The sequence below is a fragment of the Triturus cristatus genome, chromosome 1_1 (assembly GCF_964204655.1).
Source record: "Triturus cristatus chromosome 1_1, aTriCri1.1, whole genome shotgun sequence".
NCBI lineage: Eukaryota > Metazoa > Chordata > Amphibia > Caudata > Salamandridae > Triturus > Triturus cristatus.
In genome coordinates, this window is record NC_140579.1 from 1,278,782,991 (window position 1) to 1,278,808,409 (window position 25,419).

Genomic DNA, 25,419 nt, shown 5'->3' on the forward strand with positions numbered 1-25,419 from the left:
AGGGCAGAGTCCCACCCCAACCTTATTTCTACGTGAAGAGTGCAGGCCAGGTAGCCAGGCGCTATACATGCACTAAATGTGCAGGCGTCTGGCTGCCTGTGTTGATCTCTGCCGTGCTGAAGATGTCACAGTCATTTGGGGTTGACTTTCTCAACCTGGCAAAGCGCATGGAGGATCTCCCACTCATGATGAGGGGAGTGTCACTGATAGTTAGCCTCGGAGCTGGGCGTTTCAGTTTTAAGCCCTGAAGTGCCCAAGGCCGAGTGTCTTCACTGACATCTCATCACATTTTGGGGTGGAGTCAGTAAGTCTCACTGACCCCCATCTCAGTCTGTGACAAGTCAGGGACTGCTGCCTCCGAAAGAGTGGAAGCAGCAGTCCCAACCTTCCTGGAACTTTGGGAGCATCCCTCCCACCACATATGACTCTGCAGCTGGTAAATTTGATGTTTTTTTAGTTTTGGTGCGTGCATGTATTAATGTATGTGTGTTTGTGCATGATGTGAGTGCATGGGTGTGAGCGAGTGTGCATGTGTGTGCACGCGCGTGCACGCAAGTGTGTGTGTTAGTGTGGACCGCTGTATCCCCATGCTAAAAATACCGGTCGCCACTGGTTCAAAACCTGCTTCTCTTGTATTCGTCAAATTTCTATTGTGGGGTCCTGCCACCAACAGTCGTTGATCTCTCTTTTTGGTTGTTTTTTTCAAATCACCGTCCGCCACTGATTCAAGACCTTCTTTTTTTGTACTTGTCAAATTTCTAATGTGGGGTCTTGCCACCAACAGTCGTTGATCTCTCTCTTTTTTTTTTTTTTTCCAATAACAGATTTTATTGTATTTTAGCAAAATATTTAGGCCAACTCGGCCTACATACAAAATTAAATCATAGATCAAATTCTCAGAAACAATGGAAACATAACAACATTGCACAGTTGGTCCCCAACCTTCCCCACAGTGCAGCAATTAAATCATCATTCAGGTACAAATTCTCAAGGCCCTGCCTTAAAATGTTGTATTTCTGATTCAAGTCGGTACCCTAGGGTGGGAACCGGTGCCAGGAGTACCCCTCTGTAATCAGCCCACCTTTGCATGTTTTTGAGGGCATCCTTTCGCCTGAAACACCGCGACCTCCAGCCCCATGTAGTAATCTAGCCCTTCTTCCAGGCTCCCACCAAGGGCGATGTAGTGGCCTTCCACTGTCTGTCGAGATCCCTTTTCGCTAGCGTGAGACCTAAAATAATTGGGAACTGTTTTCTCTTATTCCTTCAGGGCTGTGAAGCAAGACTAATTTCGGATCTAATGGGATTTCCCAGGAAAGGACCTCTCCCAGGCAAGACATCAACCCCCTCCAAAAGTGATCCAAAGCCACACAGCTCCAGACAGTATGGAAGAAGATGCCCTCTCCAACCCCATTCTCAACCCCACAGTGAAGGCGCACGAAGAGCCAATGACACCCCTTTGGTTGTTTTTGACTCCATATTATTCCTTCGTGTATCCCACAGCTCTTGGGCTTTCAGCCATGCATTTCCATAACCCTTTTCAGACAGCGGTCCGGGGCTTAAATCTATGTAAAATGGTACTTGATGTGGTGTAAACTCCACTTGCAGTAAATACACTATTGCTAATAGGTGCATGTTTTCGGCTAAATAAATGCTTTATTGTTGTAGGGGTTTTTACATTTGTTAATCTCTTCCGGCAGTACTGAACTTCTAATACGCTATGATTAGCTGAGATGTAAATTGTTGTACTAGTCCAATGACTACTGACATTGCACTTTTTTTTAGCAACATGTTATCTAGAGGAGAGATGTGGAAGTGGATCATTCCGGGTAAAAAGGATTTTGTATTTAATTCTTTGTCTATTGATGGAAAAACAATTTCACTCTCCCTCTTGCCTCAAAGATTTCTAAACTCATGGATATTTTGATAGTACTATACCTAAAGATAATATTTGTCCAACCTAACACATCCTGCCAATGCTGGTCTATTTGACACATTTTTGAAGGATGATGTCTTTGGTTCAGCTTTTCACTATCATCGTTCACAACAGGCACTGTCTGTTTTTCAGCACCGTACACAGGAGACACAAACATATTAAAGAACTTGCTTGCTTATTCCATATTTATTTATGAAAATAAGATGTAATTTATATGTAATAATTATTTTTCCTATTTATTAATTATGTTTCTATCGTTATATTTTGAAGATTAAAAGCGATCATGATTTAATTTTATTTAGAGGAAAGTGGTAAATGAAAGTCAGGCTATATGTGTTATTTATTAACTGATATTTAATGTTTTATTTTTGCCTTGACATTTTTGCAGCGCATCATGATGTTAAAAATCAAACTACCTCTCAAGAGAAGCCCGCAAAGGTGAGCACACAGTAATATGAAACTACTGATTATGTTTCGTAATCTTTTAATTATGTGTTATGTTATATATAGTTTGATGTTCAGGCTGTGACAGTTGTTATATTGTATCTTCTTGTTAGGAGTAGCAATTGGAATAGGGAGCAACATGAAGGCATAAATCGTATTATATCCTAGTAGGCAACCTCTTGACCAGTGCTATTTCATAAGCTCCTATTAGCCATCGTACAATGATTTGTATTTTATATCTTTGTATAGTTCGAATTGTTTATTAAATAAACAACAATAACACTCCCTGGACCTCTTCGCATGTTATATATAATTCAATACATCACAATCTTTAAAAATAACAGAAAAGACAGTAACACATTTACGGAAGTAAATATGAGCGTGCAGCCTGACCCATTCTAATTTATCCATATGTAAATATTGGGTTAAAAAAATTGCTTTTCAGTACATGCGGAAATGGATAAATAAAGACGCATCATTTATATTATATTTGCACATAATGGCTATATGCTTTGTGTCACTTCTCTGCCCACCTACGAACCTTTATTATATGTCACTGGCAAACCACCTGGTTTAAAGTTAAAGTAGTGGATGAGCGCCTCCAAATCTAGATTATCTGTCAAATAAAACTTCTTGCTTGTTGTTGTACCTGATAAGTTAATAAGATGTTAATTTGTTTTTCTTTCGCAATTTACCAAATTATGGATTTAGCAGTGTTCAAAAGCACTTTTCTTTAGGCCTTGAGATAGCATTATCTGTCTGTTTAAACCTCATGCCTTCACTGCAGCCCAACCTCAGACAACATGCATGTGCACATGGGCACAAAAGTATACAAAACGTACTGGATGGAATGCTTGAATTAATTTAAATGACTGGTAATTACTCGGGCCGCATCACAATCCATTGTTAATTTGCACACCATTACACCTTAGTTTGGCCCTAGCCATGTGCAAATCAGTCTTGACCCTGCTCCAATGGAAACAGTTCTGTCTAAAATGGCTGGCCAGGTCCTCCTGAAACAGAAAACAAGCAACCCATGGCTGGTTTCGCTCTAATCATCAGCCAGTTATAGCTTGGTTCCACTAGCACAATGTGCACTGGACCCACGTCTGGGCATACCTGTCCCACTTAGGACAACACACTGAAGTTACACTGAACAGGTCTTGGGTTGCTTGCGTTTGCTCAGAGAGGAACTGGCTTGGCAGTTTGGGCTGGACTATTCGGAGCACGGTCAAGACTGACTTGTATTTAGCTGAGTCTAATCTGAGATGGCATAGTGGGCAAAATAATTAGGGGCTAGAATGGTACCATAAGCAATTGCTGGTGCATAGGCTTATTGAAAGCATTCTCCTGTCACCTTTTGTGTGTTTTATGTAACACCCTAAGTGGCCAAGGGTATGACATAAGTCCATTGCTGATTGTGCCACTGGGACTAAGCTGCACCCAACTGAAGAGCCCCAATCAAGGTGAAATCGATCTTTGGTGCTTACGTTCCTGCTCAGAGAGGACCTGGTTTGGCAGTTCGAGCTGGGCAGTTCCTATTGGAGCCGGATTTATTTATTTTATTTGTGGGTTTATATAGCGCTAGAATCGACTCCAAATGGAGTATCTCTGCGCTTTGGGCCAGTATCTTCAACTGTTCACTACAAAGCAAGGGAGGGCTGAACTAGATCTCATTTTTGAACAACAAAGTTTTAAGTTGTTTCCTAAATTTCAGATGTTCGGGACAAAGTCGTAAAGTTAGCGGGAGACTGTTCCACAATGATGGTCCCACCACTGATAAAGCTTTACCACCATGTCTGGCCTTCTTGGCACGTGGCACTGCCAGTAGATGACCATTGCTAGATCTAAGGGTCCTAGTAGGGGTGTAGGGAATGAATTTCTTTTCGAGATAGAGGGGACCTTGCCCATTAATACTTTTGTGAATCAAACAGCATGTTTTAAATTTAGTCCGTTGACGGATTGACAGCCAATGCAATTTTTCTAGAAGTGGCTTTGATGCTGTTCTTGGCGGGGCATTAAGGACCAGTCGAGCCGCTGTGTTTTGAATAACCTGTAATTTGGCCAACACTCCCTCATTGGCTGAGAGGAGCAGGCCATTACAGTAGTCGAGCCGACTCAAAACAAGAGCCTGCACCAAAGTTTTTCTAAAAGAATCCGGCAACAAAGGGAAAACCTTACGTAGCAGTCTAATAGTATGAAAACATACGCCTGCAACATAGTGAGTGTGCTGTTTTAGCACTAGGTCCTGAACGAGGCGGATCCCTAGATTTTTAACGACCCGTTTAGGTTCTGGGACCGTGCCAAGATCAGAAGGCCACCAGTCAGGGGACCACAATATCTTGGCTTCCCCGAACAGCATAATCTCGGTTTTACTGACATTGCATTGTAGGTAGTTGGTGGACATCCATTGTCCTACAGCCTTCATGCCTGCAGAGAAGGAGTTCTTTATTTCCGTAGTGAGGGTTTTGAAAGGGAAGAGGAGCTGCGTGTCGTCAGCATATGACACGGGAATGAAACCAAATTTACGCATCACTCTTGCCAGGGGTGCCACATAGATGTTAAAGAGCGTAGGGCTCAAGCAAGAGCCCTGTGGCACCCCTTTCGTAATTTCCACCTCCCTAGAACGGTATGTACCCATGGTGACAGTCTGGGTACGATCAGTAAGGAAACTCCTCAACCAGGCAAGGGCTTTGTTCTTTACTCCTACGTTCGACAACCGGTTAATAAGAATGTTATGTGACACGGTGTCGAACGCTGCTGACAAGTCAAGTAATACTAAGATTACTGAATAACCTTTGTCTTGGAACATGTGTAGGTCGTCTACCACAGACAAAAGGGTAGACTCAGTGCTATGTTTCGGCCTAAACCCAGATTGAGAGTAGTCTAGGCCGCCCACAGATTCAATGTAGCCGGATAAGAGTCTATTGACGTATTTTTCTGTCAATTTCCCCAGAAAAGGTAGCAGTGAGATGGGCCTTAAATTGGCTAGTTCAGTCCATGGAATGGTGGTATTTTTCCTAATGGGCCTTACCAGCGCACGCTTCCATTCTCTGGGGACGGAACCCGAATCAAGAGACAAATTAACAAGTTTCCGAATGATAGGACATAGTTGTTCAGAAAGAATAGGCATAAGTCTGGCAGGTATAATGTCATCCGGACTACCGCTTTTAATCTGTGTAATTAATGCTAGTAAATCCTTCAAAGATACGGAAGGAAAAGTGTCTAAAAAGTGCATATTGTGCATATATTCCGTATCTTGAAAAACATGGATGGAATCCGTAGTATTAGCATTATTAGAGTCGACTATTTTCTCATAAATCGTATCAATTTTGTTTGAGAAAAAAGAAGATACTTGGTCACAAAGCTGTTGGGACGCCAATTCAGAGCTTTCACAGGCAGCTGGTTTAACAAAAGACTGTAATACCCGATAGAGGACCCTCGGGGAGTTCTCTGCAGCAGCTATCTGAGATGCTATATGGGTTTTTCGTGCCCCACGAATGGCTTTATGATAGTTAGACAAAGAGTCCCAATATTGCTTCTTATCATTCTCCTGATGGGAGGTTCTCCATTTTTTCTCCAACTTCCTAGCGGCCTGTTTTAATACCCTGAGATCATCAGAAAACCAAATTTCTTGTTTGTTGGCGGGCCGAGGTTTAAATTGTTTCAGAGGAGCTATAGTATCTATAGTCAGCCTAGTTGCTAATTCATATTTCCTTAGGGCACAATCAATATTCTCTGAAGCAATATCTGAAGGTTCAATAAAATTGTCTTTAAAAGTCGCTTCATTGACTTTATGCCAAGGACGCCGTTTGCAGGGGAGAGAAATAGGTCCATGGCCAATGAGTTTATGCTGGGAAGTATAAAATTCAATAATAAAATGATCAGACCAGCTGATTTGAGTAGGGGGTAAACATGAGACTGTAGGAAAGTTAGCAATATCAAATCTAAAGTATGTCCTGCCTGGTGTGTGGGCCCTAAGTTAAATTGTGTTAAGCCAAGTAGGGAAAGGTCATGTAATACGGACTGTGCTTCTTTGCAATCTTGTAGTTCACTATGTATATTAAAATCTCCTAATAAGAGAAAATCTCTATCATTACTGATGAATGGGGCAAGGGTCTCAAGTAGAATGTTAGAGAAGTTCGTGCATGGACCCGGGGGGCGATACACTAGGGCACCCATCTGTATATTCTTTGAGGAAGAAGAGATTTTAAAAACTAATAGTTCATTATCCGGTGTAGTTAGCTCAGTTACCATGGTACAGTTAATTTCCTGTTTATAAATAATAGCGATCCCCCCTCCTATTTTCGAGGGACGGTCTAGTCGAATTATTTTAAAACCGGTGGGGATTGCTAATGCAATGGCTGGAGTAGAGTGCGGTTTAAGCCATGTTTCCGTAAGGAAACATAAATCCGGGTTGCTGGAGGAAATTAGGTCCCATACCTCTGAGGTGTGCTTAGGTAGCGACCTTATATTGCACAGTATATTTTTCCTTCCTGTAGGAGTATTGGTAGTAAACTTACTAGTATTGGCGGCGGTTGTGTGAACAGTTATACCCTCATGAGTATCAGCCACATGACTAACAATAGTAAACTGAGCTCGACAATAGCGGCAGGAAAACGGACCTTCTACTTCAACATTACCTCCCGATCCACATCTTTGCGTTAGATTCCCATTCAGTTCTCTTAGTGCAGGTCCTGAGTAGGTTATCCTTGTGTTAGGGGACGTTAGTGAGGTGATCGTATTAGGTCCCATTGCCCCTTGCCCCGTCCTGTCGCGGACGGGCTCAGACGGGCTGGTCTTAGGCTAGTCTTTGGCGCTGTCGAAGGCGCCCCTCTGCGCGCAACCGCTGCGCGCTAGGGCCGACGACTGGCTAAATAGTCCTTTGTCAGTGCTGCTAGAGCGCTAACCGCTCGCCTGCCTCTGTGTTGGTGGGCGTGTCTGGCTCTCACCTGCCCCGCCCTCCGCTCAACGGTAAGGAATACCGAGTCGGACCCGGGCGGGCAGGCTTGAATACCGAGCACAGACCGCGATTTAGCCCCCAGTGCCCCCGCAGATCAGAGAAGACCAATTCAAGGCGAGTAAGTGAAAGCCTTTAAAATACCAATTAAACAACATACAATTACAATGTTAAAAAGTATTTTAAAATTGGACAGTGGTTTTACGTGCAAAAAAGCCAAAAGTGCAAGATATTTAAACAACGATTTTTAGGGTCGCAAACAATTTTTAAAAGAATCTACAGCTCTCTCCACATATTCAGCTATGAGCAATGAAGCCTGACGCCAAGCGGGCTAGGAAGACACTGCCACCGTCCTCCTCTAACTGATTTGCTTATCACTGCGTCTAATCTGAGGTGTTGCAAAAGAGCGATGGGTTGGAATGCTACCCGAGCGATTGACAGTAGCGAGACTTAATGCAAGCATCCTCTCATTACCTTTTGTATATTTGATGTTACCCCCTAAGTGGCCTAGGGTATGCCCAGACATGGGTCCTTTGCTCACTGTGCAACTGGAACCAAGCTACACCTGACTGAAGAGCCCCTTTCAGGGCAAAACCGGTCTTGGGTTGCTTGCCTGCTGGTTCAGAGAGGACCTGGCTTGGCGATTTGGGCTGGACTGTTCCTATTGGAGCAGGGTCAAGACTGATTTGCATATTGCTGGGTGTAATCTGAGGTGGCATGATGGGTAAAAGAATAATGATTTGGATGGTACCTCAAGCGAATGCCAGTGGCTAGACTTATTACAAGCATCCTCCCATTACCTTTTGGGTGTTTGATGTAATGCCCTAGGCCAAGGGTATGCCCAGGCTTGAGTCCCTTGCTCATTGTGCCACTGGAACCAAGGTACACCTGAATGAAGTGGCCAATGAGGGCAAACCCGGTTTGGGTTGCTTGAGTTCTGGTACCCAGCTTGACAGTTCATGTTGGACTGTTCCTATTTGAGCAGAGTCAAGACTGATTTGTATATATCTGGGTCTAAACAGAGGCGGCATGATGGGCAAAAGAATGATGGATTAGAATGCTACCCTGAGTGATTGCTAATGGTTAGACTAATTGCAAGCATACTCCCATCAACTTTTTTGTGTTAGATATACACGTGAATAAACATATAGAAAGAGGCTTTTGGTCATCTCCATGCTGCCATTTGTTGTTTGGGGTGAGCCCTCTTCATGTTCCCTGCTCTCATGTTGGTATTACCCAGCATGAGAGCCGCGACGTGATTGGTATGAGCGCCCGAGTTATGCGCTCACTAAGTCCCTATGACTCTCTGTTCTAACATAGAATTTCTGTACTTCTCTAAAAATTGAAGATGCTTAGCACACTTTAAATACACATACTATTTTTAAACTTGCAGGTAGAAGAGTAACCAGTAAGACCCTCTCGGAATGATTTCCTTCAAACATAGCAAGTCCTAAGTCAATATAATCTGTTCTAAGCATTCTTCCACACCCATTGCCATGAGTAGTGGTATGTGTTTAAGCAATGATCCTAAGAACATTGACGCATTTACTTTAGATTTTATACCTTTCTGTTCCTTGGCTTGGCCTGGTACTTTGAGTTTTATGAGAGTACGAAAAGTCTCAGATGTGTTGTGCCTTTGTGTGTCAGTCTCTCACCATGTGGTCTGCTACCATGTCTCCGAAAACCTCACTAACCACCACTATAGACCTTAGAGCAACATAAAGGAACACATTAGACCGAGCATCTAACATACATCCAACACAGCACAGTTAAGCTCTCGAGCCAGATATTATTACCAATCACAAAGTATACATTACCTAGAACGTCCCACATAGGTGCCATACCTTACAGCTCCAATCACTGAGCCCCCACATATGCATGCAACCAAACACAGAAGCCTGAACATCTCACATGCTTCCAGTATAGCACATATAAGCAATGTAATCAGTGAAGATGTTGCTCTCAATACTTTTAGCTAACGGCACTGAACCACAGAACATTATAGTGAAGCCTTATCTCTATTAATTCAGCAGATAGCATTAAAGAACATCTCTGACACATCAAACAAAGCACTAGTGTACCTTGTAATCTACTAGCACATTGTACTGAAATGCTCTGTCCACTTAGAGACAACTTTGACATGAGGCATAGACTATTTAACTTTAAACACTGGGCAGGAAGCAAATAGCAAAGCCCACTGGCCACATCTCTCTCATGCTTAACCATACATTCCATCTCAGTAAGACTTTGCCATTGAACCATGTAACATGACCACTATCTGAAAGAAACCCGTTAGTTCTCTTCCAGGGGATCCTCATCAATAGTCATAAGCACTGAATATTCCCGCCCATGTGCGGGGACCCCGGAAATAATAAAAATTATATATGAAGAACATATATATACAGCTCTGTATATGTATAAACATATAAAATGCAGCCCCCATAGAAGGCTAAACAATGTAGATACAAATATCCAGTAAGGCACCATAGGTATAATAATACACCTAAATCTCCTTTTTTTTTTTTTTTTTTAATGGGGTAAAACACTCATGATGAAGGAAAAAGAACACTGTGCAAAACACAGATCCACAAAACATTGTTAGCCTGCAGGCTGCATTGCAATACAATACCATAGAGACTGAAAAGCCTTGTACAGGTAAAAACTGGCACCGTGCCTTTAAGGCAGCCCTGACTCCAATATCCCATCATGCCTCAGGGGTGACAGTTGGGTCAGTTGTTCTTTCCGGCTCCTTCAGTCAGGACCCTGGAATTCAGCTCTCTTCTTTTTTGACTTTTCAGTCAAGAATTGTTACTTTTCTAGTAATTTTTTGGGCTTCCTCTGGTTAAAGTCTGTCAGGGAAGCGTATACCTGTGTTTTCTGACTAAATTTAGCAACTTTTTCTGTCAGAAAAATGCCTTCTTTATTCATGCTGTGTCCATCCTGTGGCAAAAAGAAGGCCTCTTCAGAAACACACACGAGGTGTGTATCGTCTGCCTACCAGATTCTCACTCTCCTGCATCCTGTCGTCACTGCAAGACCCTTTCAAAGAGGACTTTGAAAGAGAGAGAGAGAGAATTAGGCTTTATGGCCTTTCGGAGCGGTCGACGTCGAAGCAGCTGGTCTCTGTCTGTTCTCCATCGGCGTCGGGCTCGGCGTCGAAGACTCCAGCGGCGGGATCGTCGCTGAGAGGTGAGGAGTCCAGGGGGAGTCATGCTTCCAAAAGAAAGTCCACGTCGACGCTCGATCCGGCGGCGAAACGCATTTGTTCGTCGTCGGCAACTTCGACATCAAGATATCCTTCAACGCCGAAGGAGGCTCATCGCCGATCAACGTCGAGAAAACATCGTTCGACGTCAAGACATCGCTCAACGTCAAAATTGACACCAAGAGAGAAGTCGACGTCGCAGGAAGAGCACAGGCGTTCGACGTCGAAATCTTCATTGACGTTGAGGCAAAGATCGGTGTCAAAAGATCCTGCAAGATCTTCGATGTCGAGACCTGATTCGCCGTCAAGGGAAAGACGATCCTCTTCGAAGGTGCTGACGACGTCGAGGCAAAGATCATCGTCGGAACATTCGACGTCGAGGCGGGTGCCTCCGTCGGAGTTGACGTTGAGGCGGTTGCCTCTGTCTGAGTCGGCGTCGAGGCAGGTGCCTCCGTCGAAGTCGGCGTCGAGGCAGGAGCCTCCGTCGTCTAAGGTCTCCAGATCTTCGGAGAAGATGGGGACGTCGAGGCGAGATTCCCCGTTGGGTTCTAGACCTCCGTCCAGGACAAGCCCTCCGTCGACGACAAGGCTCTCGACGCCGAGGCAGGACACATCGCCGGTGATCCATTCGGCGGCGAAGTCCAGGTCTCCGGTGATAGGCCTATCACCGTCGAGACGGTCCCCCGAGGTGGGATACTAGGAGACGTCACACATTCGTCTGACTTTCAAGAAAGTATCAAGGCGCAAATCTCCTCATAGAGTGATATATACCACATCGGAGCACGATTCATCGCGTCCGATCTCAATTTCACCCTCAGCCTCTCAAGGCTCGAGATCAAGATCCGGATCACCGGAGGTGTTGGGACTCTCTCCAGTTCCTCCAGTGGAGCATACATCTCAAGACGAGGGCCATGCTCAGCCTCAGAGCCCCGTCAGGGAAATGCCTCAGAACACTGCAATGATTCAGGCAGTTAAGGATTCCTTAACAAGACTAAGGACTCTGGATCAACCATCACGACCAGCAAGATCCCATTCTCGAGGAAGAGAATTGCAAAGGCGCTCACGCTTGCCCAGAAGGCGATCCAGGTCTACATCTCATAGAAGAGAGTCAATCAGATCGGGGAGAAGGCGACGGAGGTCTCCTTCATCTTCCTTGTCAAGCCGTTCGTCCAGAAGGGATTATTCACCCACACTCACAGATACTCCACCATCTAGAGTGTCGCCAGTGGACGACATCACCACTTTCCAAGATGTGCTGTGCAGAGGAGCGACAAAGTTGAACATTCCTATGCCTGTTCAAGAAGCCACCTCTTCTGTCAACTTCGAGACCCTTCATGAGAGAGCGGTGTCTCGTCCATTGTTGCCTTTAGTCCCTGGGTTGCTTCAACCAATGATGGATATCTTCCTCACGCCAGCGACTATCAAATCTGCGCCGGCGCGGATTCTTAAGAAATATCGTCCGGCTCCCGAGGATCCTCTATTTCTCAAGGCGGACCCTCCACCGGACTCTGTGATCACGGCTGCTGCCAGAAAAACCCATTCAGTGGTGTCATCATCCACAGTGCCACCGGATAAGGACAGTAAATCACAAGACTCTTGGGGGAGAAGAGTATGTGGCTCGGCGGCCTTGAGTCTGCAAGTGGCTAGTGCCTCAGCGCTTCTGGGGCGCTACAACCGATCACTATGGGATTCCCTGCAGCGATTTATAGAAAAAGTGCCTTCCGAAGACAGAAAGGACTTTGAAGAGATCCTGCACGAGGGCAGCCTAGTTTCAAACCAAGTGATCAGCGCAGCAGCGGATGGAGCAACGTTGGCAGCGCACTCGTATGCTCATGGTATTTCCGCCAGAAGATCCTCTTGGTTAAGGCTGACGGCCTTGAAACCTGAAGCACAGGCAAGGATTCTGAATCTGCCTTTCTCGGGTAGTTCGCTTTTCGGTTCTCATGCGGATGAAGAAATGGCTCGGATCATGTCAGAACTCGAGACCATGAAGGCCGTGGGCCTAGAGAAACGGAAAGAATTCCGTCGCCGTAGGGGAACGGACAGGCGTGGCTACCAGCAGAGGGTTCAAACCCCTCACTGGCAGAAAAATCAAGACCAACAAGGGCAAAAGAAGCAACAATTTCAGTCCCGTAGACCATCCAGGGGGACGTGGAAATAACCACCAGGCCGGAGGTGGAAACAAGGCTCAAGGAAAGCAATGAGAGCCTGCTTCCTCCAATGCCGTCCACCGCTCCGGTGGGAGGAAGTATTGCAAACCATCTTCCAGAGTGGCAATCCATCACAAAGGACAAGTGGGTTCTGAATATACTGCGACATGGATACTCGCTTCGTTTCCGGAGCCCTCCTCCCTCGATCCACCCTGTACAGTCATCTCAACACCTCAAGATGTTAAGAGAAGAAGTAGCGACCCTTCTGCTCAAATCAGCAATAGAAAGAGTTCCCAGGGTGCAGAGAGGGAGAGGAGTCTACTCCAGATATTTTCTAATCCAAAAAAGAAATACAAAAGCAGAGTTCAGACCCATCTTGGACTTACGAACACTAAACAAGCATATCAAAAGAGAAAAGTTTCGCATGCTTGCGCTTCACCAAATATATCCGCATCTCCGGCAAGGCGATTGGATGTGCTCGCTGGATCTGCAAGACGCGTACTTTCATGTTCCCATCGTACAGAGTCATCGGAAATTCCTACGGTTCGTAGTGGGGACCTCTCACTATCAGTTCAAGGTCCTGCCATTTGGCCTGAAATCGGCCCCTCGAGTATTTACAAAATGCATGGCAGTGGTAGCGGCTGCACTGAGGCGCGCAGGAGTCTTCGTCTATCCCTATCTAGACGATTGGCTGATAAAAGGACCATCGCCTCAGAGTGTACACTCACAGCTGGCACGCTGCCTGAACCTGTGTCACAGATTGGGGCTCAGGGTGAACTTCAAGAAATCCAACTTCACACCAACCCAAAGGATACACTACCTCGGTGCAACTATAGACTCCGCAGTAGGAAAAGTGTTTCCTTCGGAGGAGAGACGGTCATCCCTGATCCACAAAGGCAAGCAGATTATCACCAACAAGCTGTCTACAGCGCGACAGATTTCGTCCCTGCTAGGGGCCATGGCATCTTGCATATTCCTGGTGCCCAATGCCAGGTTGAGGATGCGTCCTCTTTAACAAGATCTGGAGGACAAATGGGACCAAAGGAATTCACTGTGGGAGAAAACAGGCTGTCTTTCCTCAGCGGCCAGGCAGTCAATCAAGTGGTGGTTGAAGCCACTCAATCTACAGGTGGGACTTTCTTTTCATCAAGAACCCCCATCTCAGACGCTGATCACCAACGCATCCCTGCAGGGTTGGGGTGCGCATCTGGGATCCCTACAGACGCAAGGACTGTGGTCCAGCAGCGAACGGTTGTACCACATCAACATGCTAGAACTCAGGGCAGTCCACCTAGCCCTCAAAGCGTTCCTGCCCGCAATCAGGACGAGTCCCATTCTAGTACAAACGGACAATACCACCACAATGTACTACCTGAACAAACGGGGGTATTCGATCCAGGACGCTCTCGCTGGAGGCTCAGTCCCTGTGGCACTGGAGCTTAGCAAGGAACATTTCGATAAAGGCGGTGCACCTGCCAGGAGAGCTCAACGTAAAAGCGGACTTGCTCAGTCGTCACTTTCAAGACGCAGACAACTGGGTACTCAACGACGAGGTGCTAGAGGACATCTTCAAGGAGTGGGGACGTCCGCAAATAGATCTCTTCGCGGATGAACACAACGCGAAATGCCGAGGCTTCGCATCAAGATACCATCGGCCAGGATCCATAGGGAATGCGCTTTTGATCGATTGGTCAATGACATTTGTGTACGCCTTTCCGCCTCCCACTGATCCCCAAGGTGGTGACCAAGCTGCAACACTCGGCGGCCAAGATGATCCTCATAGCACCGGACTGCCCGAGGCAGTGGTGGTACACGGATCTCCTCCACATGTCGATCCGACCTCACAAGCGCCTGCCGTGCAGACCGGACTTGTTAACCAAGATGCAGGGGAAGATTTACCATCCCAGTCTTCCCTCGCTGAGCTTAACAGCATGGCTCCTGAAGTCCTCCAGTATGGCCATTTAAACCTTCCCCAGGAGTGTATGACCATACTGAAGGAGGCTAGGAGGCCTTCTACAAGACACTCTTATTTCTGTAAGTGGAAGAGGTTTTATGTATGGTGTATGCAACATCAGTATAACCCTACAAAATGTCAGGAGTAAGTGATTTTGCCTTATCTTCTTCACTTAGCCAGGGTGGGGTTGAAATTTTCATCCATTAAAGTTCACCTAGTGGCCATTACAGCATATAGGCGCTCCCCTTCGCAGCAGTCATTCTTCAAGCTGCAGGTGGTGAAGGATTTTTTACAGGGGCTCAGAAAGGTTTACCCCCCAGTAAGGCCTCCCTCGCCTTCTTGGGAGCTTAACTTGGTTCTATCAAAACTTATGAGTTCACCTTTCGAGCCCATACACAAAGCTACTTTGCAGCACGTTATGTGGAAAACAGCTTTTTTAATAGCTATCACTTCAGCACGTAGGGTGAGTGAAATACAGGCCCTCTGTTCTAAAGAACCCTACACAATTTTTCATCTGAATAGGGTAGTGATGAGAACTCATCCATCTTTTTTACCAAAGGTGGTGTCAGATTTTCATGTTAACCAGACTATCTCCTTACCTCCCTTTTTTCCCAACCCCTCATCGCCAGCCGAGAGGGCGTTGCACTCTTTAGATGTTAAGCGGGTTCTAAAGTTCTACCTAGATAGGACTAAGGCTGTCAGGAAATCTGACCACTTATTTGTTAACTATGGTTCTGTCCGCACAGGTTTTGCTGCATCTAAGCGTTCCATTGCTAGGTGGATTGTGTCAGCCATTAAATTGGCTAATCAGCTGGCGCAGAAGCCACTGGTCGCTCGACCTAAAGCGCACTCCACAAGAGGAAAGGCAGCTACTGCTGCTTTTCTCAATAATGTCCCACTCTCCGAGATCTGCAAGGCAGCCACTTGGAGATCTGTCCACACATTTACGAGGCATTATTGTCTGGACTCGGACACCAGAGCAGACACTCAAGTAGGACAAGCCTCCTTGAGGAATCTGTTCAATAACTGAATTTGTCAATGGTTTTTACTCCATGTATAGTGCAGTTGTCATTTGCCTGCAGGTTGAAAGTGGGCTTTCTATTCTATTCAGTGCTTATGACTATTGATGAGTATCCCCTGGAAGAGAAGGATAAGTTACTTACCTGTAATCCTAGTTCTCTTCCAGGGGTATCCTCATCAAAGTCATAAGCAACCCACCCGCCTCCCCAGGCAATTATGAGGAGTGGATTATTTAACATGGAGGAAATATTTCTTTGTGTGTAGGACTACGGTCCCGCAAAGAACAACTGACCCAACTGTCACCCCTAAGGCATGATGGGATATTGGAGTCAGGGCTGCCTTAAAGGCACAGTGCCAGTTTTTACCTGTACAAGGCTTTTCAGTCTCTATGGTATTGTATTGCAATGCAGCCTGCAGGCTAACAATGTTTTGTGGATCTGTGTTTTGCACAGTGTTCTTTTTCCTTTATCATGAGTGTTTTACCTCATTAAAAAAAAAAAAGGAGATTTAGGTGTATTATTATACCTATGGTGCATTATTGGATATTTGTATCTACATTGTTTAGCCTTCTATGGGGGCTGCATTTGCTTGGGAAAAAATAATATATGTTTATACATATACAGAGCTGTGTATATATATGTTCTTCATATATAATTTTTATTATTTCCGGGGTCCCCGCACATGGGCGGGTATATTCAGTGCTTATGACTTTGATGAGGATACCCCTGGAAGAGAACTAGGATTACAGGTAAGTAACTTATCCTTAGATTCCTCACCTTAGAATATCCCCAGGCGTCAGGCTGGATCCGGAAAGATTTTTCGTCAGCAATACCCTTGCGCGTCGCTAGGCGTTGTCTGCGGCTCCGCGTCCGGCGTCGTGATCGCCGGGATGACGTCGTCGGAGTACTTAGACGCCGCCCTCGCGCGCTGACGTCAGTTCTTCTTTTTTCCGCGCCAGTAAGCGCTGATCTGGGAAGAGCATACCCTTTTAGTCACTTTTTGACTAAACTTTTTGAACTCTTTTGGTTCCATTTCCAGTCGACCTCGACTCTGGTGCCGGTAGGGATGCCTGGATTCAAACCGTGCGTGTCCTGTCACCGCCTGATGTCAGTCACGGACCATCACCGCCGGTGTCTCTACTGCCTTGGGGCCGACCATGATGCCGAGTCGTGCCTCGACTGCCGGGCCTTGACCTCTAAGGCTAGGCGGGAGCGGTCCCGCAAACTGCTCGAGATCCGGCAGTCGGCTCCGTGCTGCTCGAGGTCCCGGTAGAGGGACCGGCCGCGGAGCCGCAGTCATCACCGTTCGTCGGGGTCAAAGTCCTCGCATTCCGGTAAGTCGAGGCGCAGCAAGAAGTCGAAGAGGCGACATCGCTCTTCCGACTCCCCTCGCCGGTTGCGCGACTCTGCTGAGGCGCCCGACCCCATACCCTCCGGTCCATGGGTCTGACGCGACTCCGGCAGAGATCAGAGACTTCCTCGTGGCCATGAGGAGTCTGGCTCCGCCGTCGACGCCTGCCGGCGCGCCATCGGGCCCCGCAGGCTCGACTGGGAGGCCTAGCGAGCCGGCGACTCCGGCCCTGGCGCCGTCGTCGACTTCGGTCCCGACGCCGCAGGCTCCCGCGGGATCCAGGCCTGGATCCCGGTAGACATTGGTTGACCTTACGACCACTCCGCCGGCGCCGACCCCTTCGGTGCCGCCCCCGGCGCCGCCTTCGGACGACGCCGTTCCCAGTTTTAGTCCCGGTCCGGGCCCGGCGTTGGAGCGGCGCCACCCCCGGCGCCGTATCCGGCGGCGATGGATGACAGGTTCATCTTCCGCCCGGCTCCGATCATTCCACCTGTATACCAGGAGTCGGATGACGGGGACGACTGGGCGGGGTCTGCGGACCCTCTGGCACAGCAGTGCCAGTTATCTCAGGACTGGGCAGAAGAACTGGGAGATACCAGTGGTCTTGACACCTCCCCTGACACTGGCTTCATCTCTACTCCCTCCGTGGCTACGGAGGAGGGTGCTACATATTCTGTGGTGCTGCGCAAGGCGGCCGAAGCCCTTGGGCTGGAGCTCCCTGCTGTGGCCGTGAGAACTAATGTCCTCACTGAAGTGCTTCAACCGCCAGTAAGCTCCTCGGAGCCTCTGCTGCAGTTCAAAGAAGCACTGACCGAGGTTCTGATGGGCACCTGGTCCAAGCCCTCCACAGTCCCTCCTGTGAACAGGAACGTGGCCCGGCGCCACCACCCTACACCGGGCGACCCCAGATTTCTGTCTGTGCACCCCACGCCCGAGAGCCTGGTTATCCAGGCCTCTACCTCCCAGACCACCTTCCCGTCCGCTCCCCCGGATCGGGAATCCAAAAGGTTTGAACAGTTTGGTAAGAAGCTATTCTCCTCCCTTAGTTTGGGGTTGCGGTTTATCAACACCGCGTGCCTTTTGGACCGTTACACCAACTCCTTGTGGGATACGGTGGCGGACGTGCTGCCTCAGTGTCCGGAGGAGGCCCGGACACGGCTTGCCCAGGCTCTTGCCGAGGGGTGGAATGCGGCACGGTATTGAATCCGATGTGGACTGGACACAACGGACTCGCTAGGCAGGGCAATTGCGACCACAGTGGCGATTCGTCACCACGCCTGGCTGAGATCCACAAACTTCTCCGGGGATGTCCAGAGCACCCTCATGGACATGCCCTTCGATGACCGTCGCCTTTTTGGCGACAAAGCGGATAGTGCGCTGGAGCGCTTTAAGGACTCCAGGGCTACGGCCAAGTCCTTGGGCCTCTCGGCCCGTGCCCGCAAACTTCCGCTTTTCGCCCCTTTCTTGGCCAAGGAAGGGGCGCCCCCTCACGTCAGTCGAGCCACAGGCCGCAGAACCAGCCTCAACGCGGTCGCGGACGTGGATTCCGCCGAGGCGGAGCAGGTGGACAACGAGCCGGTCCGTCCACATCTGCCCCAGCAGCATCCGCCTCAAAGCCCTCCTAGTCCGAGATTTCAGGCCCATTCCACGCCAGTGGGAGGCAGAGTTCACCATCACCTGCTCCACTGGCGTACCATCACATCGGACAGGTGGGTGTTGCAAATCGTCCGAAGGGGCTACTCCCTCCCCTTCGAGGCGATCCCTCCAGCCATGCCACCGCAGTACAACCGCATGTCGGGGATCACTTGCAACGTCTGCAGGAGGAAGCTATGGCCCTCTTGGCCAAGGGGGCCATGAAGTTCCTGGCCCAGAAGTGGGTCGGGGTTGTTATTCCCACTACTTTCTGGTTCCCAAGAAGGGCAAAGGGGGCCTACGCCCTATTTTGGACCTCAGGAGCGTCAACGCCTTCCTCCGGAAGGAGAAGTTCAAGATGCTCACCTTAGCTCAGGTTCTGGCTGCCCTAGACCCTGGAGACTGGATGGTAGCGTTGGACTTGCAGGACGCTTATTTCCACATCCCCGTCCTGCCGGCCCACCGGCGTTACCTGCGGTTCACGGTAGGCCACGAGCACTTTCAGTTTACTGTGCTCCCCTTCGGCCCCTCAAGTGTTCACGAAAGTGATGGCGGTGGCCGCAGCTCATCTGCGCAGATTAGGGGTTCCAGTCTTCCCCTATCTCGACGACTGGTTGTTGAACGCGGGCTCGCCCCAAACAGTCGTCACCCACCTCCAGACTACGGCCGACCTCCTGCATTCGCTGGGGTTGTCCATCAACCTGCCGAAGTCGCTTCTGAGTCCCTCCCAGAAGCTCCTCTTCATCGGAGCGGTTCTGGACTTGGTGCAATCCTCCGGAACAGCGGGTTCGGGATATTCAGGCTCTGATTCCGATCTTTCTGCCTTTATCCCAGGTTTCGGTCAGGTTGGTGCTGCGGCTTCTGGGTCTGATGGCCTCCTGCTGGTACATCACACCAGGTGGCGGATGCGGGCTCTGCAGTGGCACCTGAAGTTTCAGTGGGCCCAGCATCGGGGCAACCTGTCCGACCATGTCTTGATCTCAGAGGGCACTGCACTACAGTTGCAGTGGTGGCTCACGGACCGCGATTGGGTCAGTGGCAGATCCCTCTCCCTTCCCCAACCGGAGCACACAGTAGTGACCGATGCGTCCCTCCTGGGATGGGGGGGCCACATGGGAGAGGTGGAGATCAGAGGCCTCTGGTCTCCGGCGGAGTCCCGGCTCCATATGAACATATTGGAGCTGCGGGCGATCCGGCTTGCACTGAAGGCATTCCTTCCCTCTGTTCGGGGAGGTGTAGTGCAGGTGTTCACGGACAACACCACCGCCATGTGGTATTGCAACAAACAGGGCGGGGTGGGGTCGTGGACCCTTTGTCAGGAGGCTCTGCGCCTCTGGACATGGCTGGAACATCAGGGCATCACCCTGGTGGTTCAACACCTGGCGGGCTCTCTCAACGCCAGGGCAGACGAACTCAGCCGCCGGTGCATAATGGATCACGAATGGCGCCTGAACTCGGACGTGGTGCAAGGCCTCTTTCGGCAGTGGGGAGAGCCTTGGTTAGATCTATTCGCCACCGAAGAGAACGCGCAATGTCAGCAGTTCTGCGCGTTGGAATTTCCAAGGCGGCACTCGCTCGGACGCTTTTTCTCGCTAGTGAAGTTGCGGTCTGTTGTACGCCTTTCCACCTATACCACTTCTGCCCAGAGTGCTGAAGAAGATCAGGCGCGACCGGGCCCAAGTCATCCTTGTGGCTCCGGATTGGGCACGAAGATACTGGTATCCCGAGCTACTCAGTCTATCGATCGATCCCCCGATTCGACTGCCTCTTCAGGAGGACCTTCTGTCGCATCAGCAGGGGACGGTCCTCCACCCGAACCTGTCCAGCCTCCACCTCCATGCGTGGAGATTGAGCGGCGGCCCTCCACAAAATCGGTATACGACTGCAGGTGGAACAAATTTGTGGCATGTTGCACAGCAAAGGCTGTGGTTCCCCTTTCCGCCCCTCTTTCTGAGGTTCTCCTCTTTCTTCTTTCCCTGGCCCAGCAGGGCTCTGCTCTGGGCACCCTCAAGGGATACCTTTCGGCTATTTCTGCTTTCTTACGGCTTCCTGATCAGCCTTCTTGTAGGAGAGTAGGGTCTGCTTTCTATGTTCACCCCCACTTTTTGCTTTTGCTCTACTGGTTTTCGACTTAGATGAGGCTGTGGGCCTGCTAATCAGACCCACAGCCCTGCTGTTCTCTCTCTAAATTAATACTATGTACTTTAGGTGCATAACCCAATTGGATAGGATCACCTTATTGGCCCCTGCACAGTGTACCTTAGGTACCCAGGGCATAGGTGTACCCTAGGCCTACCAGGGGCTGCAGCATGCATTATGCCACCCCTGGCCTGGCCTTCCATTATGACACAACTGGCTGATCACTCAGCTGGGGCAAGGTCGTGTAATCACCTCTTGCTTAGGTGTAGTATTCCTATACCTACCTTATATATAGACACATGTGTACCTATCAGCCACTCCTATGGCAGGCCTTAACAATCCTGGAGGCAGAGTGCTTGGTAACATGTGAGATAGTGCTCTAGCAAGAGCTGAGCCTGTCTGCAGCTTTCGGAACCATGTCCTTATAGCTGTTCTATGATATAGCCTACCATATACTCTTAAAGTGCCTTATAATCTTAAACGGTTATGGTAACTATGGTTTGGCTTTATCAAAACATGTCGTGTAAGGTGTCTAACACTTTGGAATAATACACCCATCCCATTTCTGGTGATGAGGATATTATCCCTCCCTTCTAGAGGGAGAAGACCTGTTGAAACGTACTTACCTGGTTAAAGTTAACCAGAGCCCCAGCATCACAAAATGGATGCTGCTGCCACAACACAAGTCTGACCTCCTGCTGCTGGGAGTGATCCCGGCACGGGAGGCTTGGACAATAGGTTTCCTGCCTTGGGAGGTGCGAGCACCACCCCAGACAGGCCTTAGTGTATTGGGGCAGGGAGGGATGAAAGAAACGAGACACTGCCTGGGGCACACAAGGTGTCCCATGCATAGTCCAGTTCAAACCGGTGCTGGGGCACTCCAGCCCCAGTCCTGGCGCGAAACTGGACAAAGGGAAGGGGGTGTAACCACCCCCTCCCAGGTCCCACCCATAAGGCGTGACCTAGCAGGCAACCCAGCCCCCCAGATTAGTATAAGTGTGGTAGCTGGGCCCCAGGAGATTAGATTATCATGAACCTGCAACTTGAACAGAAACTCTGGACCTTCGACATTCGACGAAAGAAGAAGACTGAAGAATCTCCCTTGTGGCCAAGGAGTGGCCACCCTGTGCGAACAGGCACCATCAAGAGACTTACCCTTTGCTTTGCTGAAGTTCTACGAGGGACCGACTGCAGAGCCTGACCAGAGCCTTGACTTTCAGACTTCTCCGACCCTGATCCACATCCACAGCCGAGCTGAGATCCGTGGAGGCGACGAGAGACGTGGGACCGGCTACCTGGGAAAAGTGGCGAGTATCTTCCAGCGCAGCTTCTGAGGCATCCTCGAGGTTGTGCACCGGGGATTGAGAAGCCCCAACCCCAAGCACCATCTGCACCGAAGATCAGCCCCCCACACTCCACGAGTCCTGCGTGGGGCCCTTCTGCATTTTCCTGCTTGCCGCGTCTGTCCGGTTGCTTGCCCGTTGGCTAGCAACCTTTGTGACGACACACCTTCAATTTTCCACTGCTGGTTTGGCTCCTCCAGACTGGCTCCTGCTCTTCTGTAAACGAGAAGCACCCCAGACCTTCCTGGTCTGCACCAGAAGCAAGTCCTCCATTCTTCGTGGGTTCCGCTTGCCAAGGCTTGGTGAGTCCTAGTTCGACTTCGCCGCCGCCGACAGCAAGAGCCTTCGTGGGACAGCTCGCCTCCTGGTCCTGGTCGTCCTCGACGTCTCCTGGTACCCGTGGCTGCTGCGACAAGCTTCACCTCTTCACCTGCAATCTCCCAACATCGCCTGGTTCCTTCCTGGTTCCACGTGGTCACTGGCTAGTGACCCAGACTCTGTCCCTTCTGCTTGCAGGTATCCTTCCTGCTTGATCCCGGCCTTGGGATCCACCGGACACTCTTCACTGACTGCCTGTCAGCATCTTTCCTTCAGGCATCCATAGGAGTCGACGACGAAACCCGACGCAAGTTCACACCTATGCACCCGCAGCCCGTGGGCTAGGTAACTTGGGTACTCCGGTGCTCATCAGGGTATTGACTATCCTAGTGTCTAGTTCTCAAGTCTCGACTTCCTAGCTACTCCAGAAGTGTCCTAAATCTTATTAATTCTAAACTGTACTATTTCTATCGATTATACGCATTACGCGCGAGTGTTTCCAGTCTGCACCTGAATCCCGTGGGCCTCCCACTTCCTAACCTTGGGTAGTATAGTGTAGCCCCAGCGATTGCCTAGGCCTATCCTATTTCCGTGACAGTGGTCCTTATACCACTTACTTAGTATATGGTTTGCGTGGTCCCTAGGGCCTAACTGTATTACTTACCTGTGTGACTTAATGTATGCTTAAATAAGACTGTGTTGTACTTACCTCGAATCTCATAAAGAGTGCTGAGGTGTCCTTTCATTTGGTATTCAAGGGATTACATATGGTATAACAGCTGGCTTCACATGCCATTCAGAGTTTAGCCTAAGACTGCTCTTGTCCATGCTACCACTAGGATAGCTGGTCTATAAGGTTGACTTTACAACCAATCACCATAAGGGTTGTTTGGACTGATACAGGGTGTACACTAGAACTAGTGACATCATATATCAGGCCAACTTCTCACACTTCTCTTTTTAAATCCCCTGTTGTTTCTGTATTCTTTAAGGGCATTACTCACATGTTTCCTCCTGTCCCTTTCGTAATGCCTCAGTGGGACTTGAATCTAGTGTTGACCTATCTGATGTGCGCTCCCTTTGAGCCACTTCATAATTGTCCCCTTCGTCTTCTGACTCTTCAGACTGCTTTCCTGGTTGCATCACCTCTGCTAGAAGGGTGAGTGAGCTCCAGGCTCTATCTTCTAAGCCTCCTTTCCTTTCTGTCCATCCGGACAAAGTTGTTCTCAGGACTCGTCCTTCCTTTCTCCCTAAGGTGGTGACTGCCTTTCACATCGGATAGTCTGTTACGCTGCCCACCTTCTTTCCGCCTCCCTCGAAAGAGGAAGAGAGGCTCCACCGTCTGGACCCAAAATGAGCACTCTCCTTCTATCTGGACCGCACCAAACAGTGCCGGGTGGACGACCAACTCTTTGTTGGCTACGTGGGCGCTAAGAAGGGGCGGGCGGTGCACAAGCGAACCATCTCTCGGTGGGTCGTTTTGTGTATCAAGGCCTGTTATTCCTTAGCTAAAAAGAAACCCCCTGTGGGGTTGAGGGCCCATTCCACTCGGACCACAGCGGTGACCACTGCCCTGGGCCTGGGAGTCCCCTTGCAGGACATTTGTCAGGCAGCAACGTGGGCCTCGCTGCACACGTTTGCCAAACATTATTGCCTGGACAGCCAAGTCCAGAGAGACGGCTTCTTTGGCCATTCCGTCCTCCAGGACTTCCTGGTGTGATCTTGGTTCGCAGACCCCCCCCCCGGTTGGTATTGCTGGGGTATCTATTCTAAGGTGAGGAATCTAACTAACGTGTTTCTTTTAGATGAACAAGTTACTTACCTTCGGTAACGATATATCTGTAAGAAACATTAGTTAGTTAGATTCCTCACCGCCCCACCCATCCTCCCCGTTCTGCGAAGCGATACCTAGGGTTAAGGTCATCCCTTTCAGGGCCCTAGATTCTTGGCACCAGTGTCGGTCTCTTGCATGGCTCTACGTTCCTGACGCGGAAAGCTATGTACATGAACTGACGCCAGCGCGCGAGGGCGGCGTCTAAGTACTCCGACGTCATCCCGGCGATCACGGCGCCGCTGACGGACGCGGAGCCGCAGACGACGCCTAGCGACGCGCAAGGGTATTGCTGACGAAAAGTCTTTCCGGATCCAGCCTAACGCCTGGGGATATTCTAAGGTGAGGAATCTAACTAACTAATGTTTCTTACAGATATATTGTTACCGAAGGTATGTAACTTGTTCTTCAGACTTCATGTAATCAAACACAGTGCTCAGCATTGACATGACATAATGGGCTCAACCCATGCTTAAACACGAACTACCCAAAATGCATCCTCGTAAGATTACTCGTACTAGGTTTCTATAGAGAGCCACAGTGCTGTGAGGCCCTGGTAATAGTAAATATGTGCTGTACACATGCTGTTAACATAATACGTTGTGTATAGGTTCACAGGTTATCATCAATATGGTTTATTTAAGCCTTCCCCAGCTCAACAATCGAGGCACGATTAGCAAGGTGTTTGGTTTGCAGGTCTTGAAATTTCTACCACAAGTACACATGCTTTACGTGCTAAAGAAACACACTGGTGGGGAACCAGAACAGCACATCTCTGTGGGTCACATGTATCCCAGTACCTCCATAGTGATGGACTGCTGCTTCAGTTAATTCTTATTCTGATCTCTAGCGTTGACGCATCTTGATCAATTTCATTTGTTTATCAGCTGTACTACACTATGTTAAAAAGTTGAATTCAACTTGTAAACTTAGCCTTTCATCTTTCAATGTTGATTAAAGTAAGTAGCTTCAAAGTGGGCAATGCTACACAAGTTATTTACAGCAGTAGAACATGGCAAAACCTTCAGTATGTTGTTCTATATAAAAGAAGCATTAGCAGAGCCAACCGCTCTGGATTTAATGTGCTAACTCATGCATAGAGCAGATGTGGATGCCTTAGCACAGTAAACCAAACCTATT

General features: G+C 48.8%; 1 protein-coding gene across 4 annotated transcripts in view; it reads left to right on the top strand.

Annotated features, from left to right (window-relative positions):
* The window catches only part of LOC146871954 (microtubule-associated protein tau-like), a 1,902,682-nt gene that overhangs the window by 788,413 nt on the left and 1,088,850 nt on the right, over positions 1-25,419 (top strand). For all 4 annotated transcript variants that reach the window (XM_085652462.1, XM_085652435.1, XM_085652443.1 and 1 more), the window contains exon 3: positions 2,322-2,371. In XM_085652462.1, the coding sequence (XP_085508588.1) occupies positions 2,322-2,371 (50 nt within the window). The remainder of the gene's footprint in view (positions 1-2,321; positions 2,372-25,419) is intronic.